The sequence below is a fragment of the Eimeria mitis genome, genomic scaffold (assembly GCF_000499745.2).
Source record: "Eimeria mitis Houghton genomic scaffold, Emh_scaff998, whole genome shotgun sequence".
Taxonomy (NCBI): domain Eukaryota; phylum Apicomplexa; class Conoidasida; order Eucoccidiorida; family Eimeriidae; genus Eimeria; species Eimeria mitis.
The window spans coordinates 3,470-5,133 of NW_013577321.1; the positions used below are offsets into that span (position 1 = coordinate 3,470).

Consider the following 1,664-nt stretch of genomic DNA (forward strand, 5'->3'; position numbering starts at 1 on the left):
TTGCTGCTGTTGCTGCTGCTGCTGTTGCTGCTGCTGCTGCTGTTGCTGCTGCAGGTCTGTATCAGCACGAGGCCAGTAGGAGGGGCGCCAGGGGCTCAGCAGCAGCAGCAGCACAGGAGGCAGCAGCAGCAGCAGCAAGTAGACATGCTGCTGCTGACCGTGCTGCTGCTGTTATGTCTGCTGCTCAGCTGTGGCAATCGCAGCAGCAGCAGCAGCAGCAGCAGCAGCAGCTGGAGCCCCATAGGCCTCGTAGAAGAGCAGCAGCAGCAGCAGCAGCTGCTGCTGCTGCTGCTGCTGGCGGCGCCGGGGTAGTACCCAGCCAAGTTGTCTATGAGAGCGTGTGGCTGCCAGCAGAGAGCAGTTGGTAGACTGCAGCAGCAGCAGCAGCAGCAGCAGTAGCAGCAGCAGCAGCAGCAGCAGCAGCAGCAGGATGGGTAGGGCTCTCAAGTTAGCCTTCGCGCTGCACTTGTCTGTTGCTGCTGCAGCAGCTGCTGCTTATCAATCCGCAGCGGCAGCAGCAGCAGCAGCAGCAACAGCAGCAGCAGCAGCAGCAGCAGCAGCAGCAGCAGATTAAATTTGTGCTGCTGTGCTGCTGCCTGCTGCAGCGTGTTGTTTGTTAATTTGTATTTTTCGTCGCCACGAGGCGAACCTAAAAATAAATTAAAAAAAAAAAAAATAAAAATAAAAATAAAAAAAAAAATAAATAAATAAATAAATAAACCCTAAACCCTAAACCCTAATGCAAGCAAAAACAAATCATTTATTAGAGAGGCAAACAACAAATAGAGGATACAAATATAAACCCTAAACCCTAAACCCTAGAAAGCTCAACAGAGACCTCGCTTGGGGACCCTAAACCCTAAACCCTAAACCCTCGGCTCTAGACTGTAAACCCTAAACCCTAGGCTCTAAACATTTAGCCGTAAACCCTCAACCCTAAACCCTAAAAATCCTAAACCCTAAACCCTTGACGCTAAACCCTAAACCCTCGGTTGGGTGGTTGTGGGGGGCTGTAGGCGGCGGCAATATAAACCCCAATAAGCAGTTTATTAAAATAAAAAAATAAAATAAAATAAAAAATAAAAAAAAATAAAATAAATAATAAATTAATTTTTATATTTTAATTGTTTTGTTGCTGGTTTAGGATATCACCACCCCCCACCATATCTACAGACTACCACTGGTCTGCTGCTGCTGCTGCTGCTGCTGCTGCTGCTGCTCCTCTGCTGCTGCTGCTGCTGCTGCAGCAGCAGCAGCAGTTATTTTTGCTGCTGCATTTGTGTATTTAAAAAATAATTTTCTTTAATTTTGTAATCTTGACGAAGCAAAGATGAAACAGAGAAGAAGATGGCTTTCCTTTGGTCGTTCAGCAGCAGACGAGGTCACTTGTGCTGCTGCAGCAGCAGCAGCAGCAGCAGCAGCAGCAGCAGCAGCAGCAGCAGCAACAGACACAGCAGCAGCAGCAGCAGCAGCAGCAGCAGCAGCAGATGCAGCAACTGAGTCTGCGGTGTCTGTACACCCCAAACTCTATTCTCTGGCGGCCTCCATCGCCCCCCGCCGCCTCTTCAGTTCAAAGGGCCGAGCAGCAGCAACACAGCAGCAGCAGGAGAGAGGGAAGGAACTGTCGCCGTGCAACCGCCGCTGGCTGCAACTTGCAAGGCCAC

At 50.0% G+C, this 1,664-nt stretch overlaps 1 protein-coding gene across 1 annotated transcript in view; it reads left to right on the plus strand.

The window, feature by feature from the left end:
- Positions 1 to 1,330: 1,330 nt before the first annotated feature.
- EMH_0027050 (uncharacterized protein) overlaps positions 1,331 to 1,664 on the plus strand; it is a gene marked incomplete at both ends in the record, with an annotated part of 3,118 nt that continues 2,784 nt past the window's right edge. Inside the window, 2 exons of the mRNA XM_013502703.1 lie at positions 1,331 to 1,507; positions 1,570 to 1,662. Of these exons, the coding sequence (XP_013358157.1) occupies positions 1,331 to 1,507; positions 1,570 to 1,662 (270 nt within the window). The remainder of the gene's footprint in view (positions 1,508 to 1,569; positions 1,663 to 1,664) is intronic.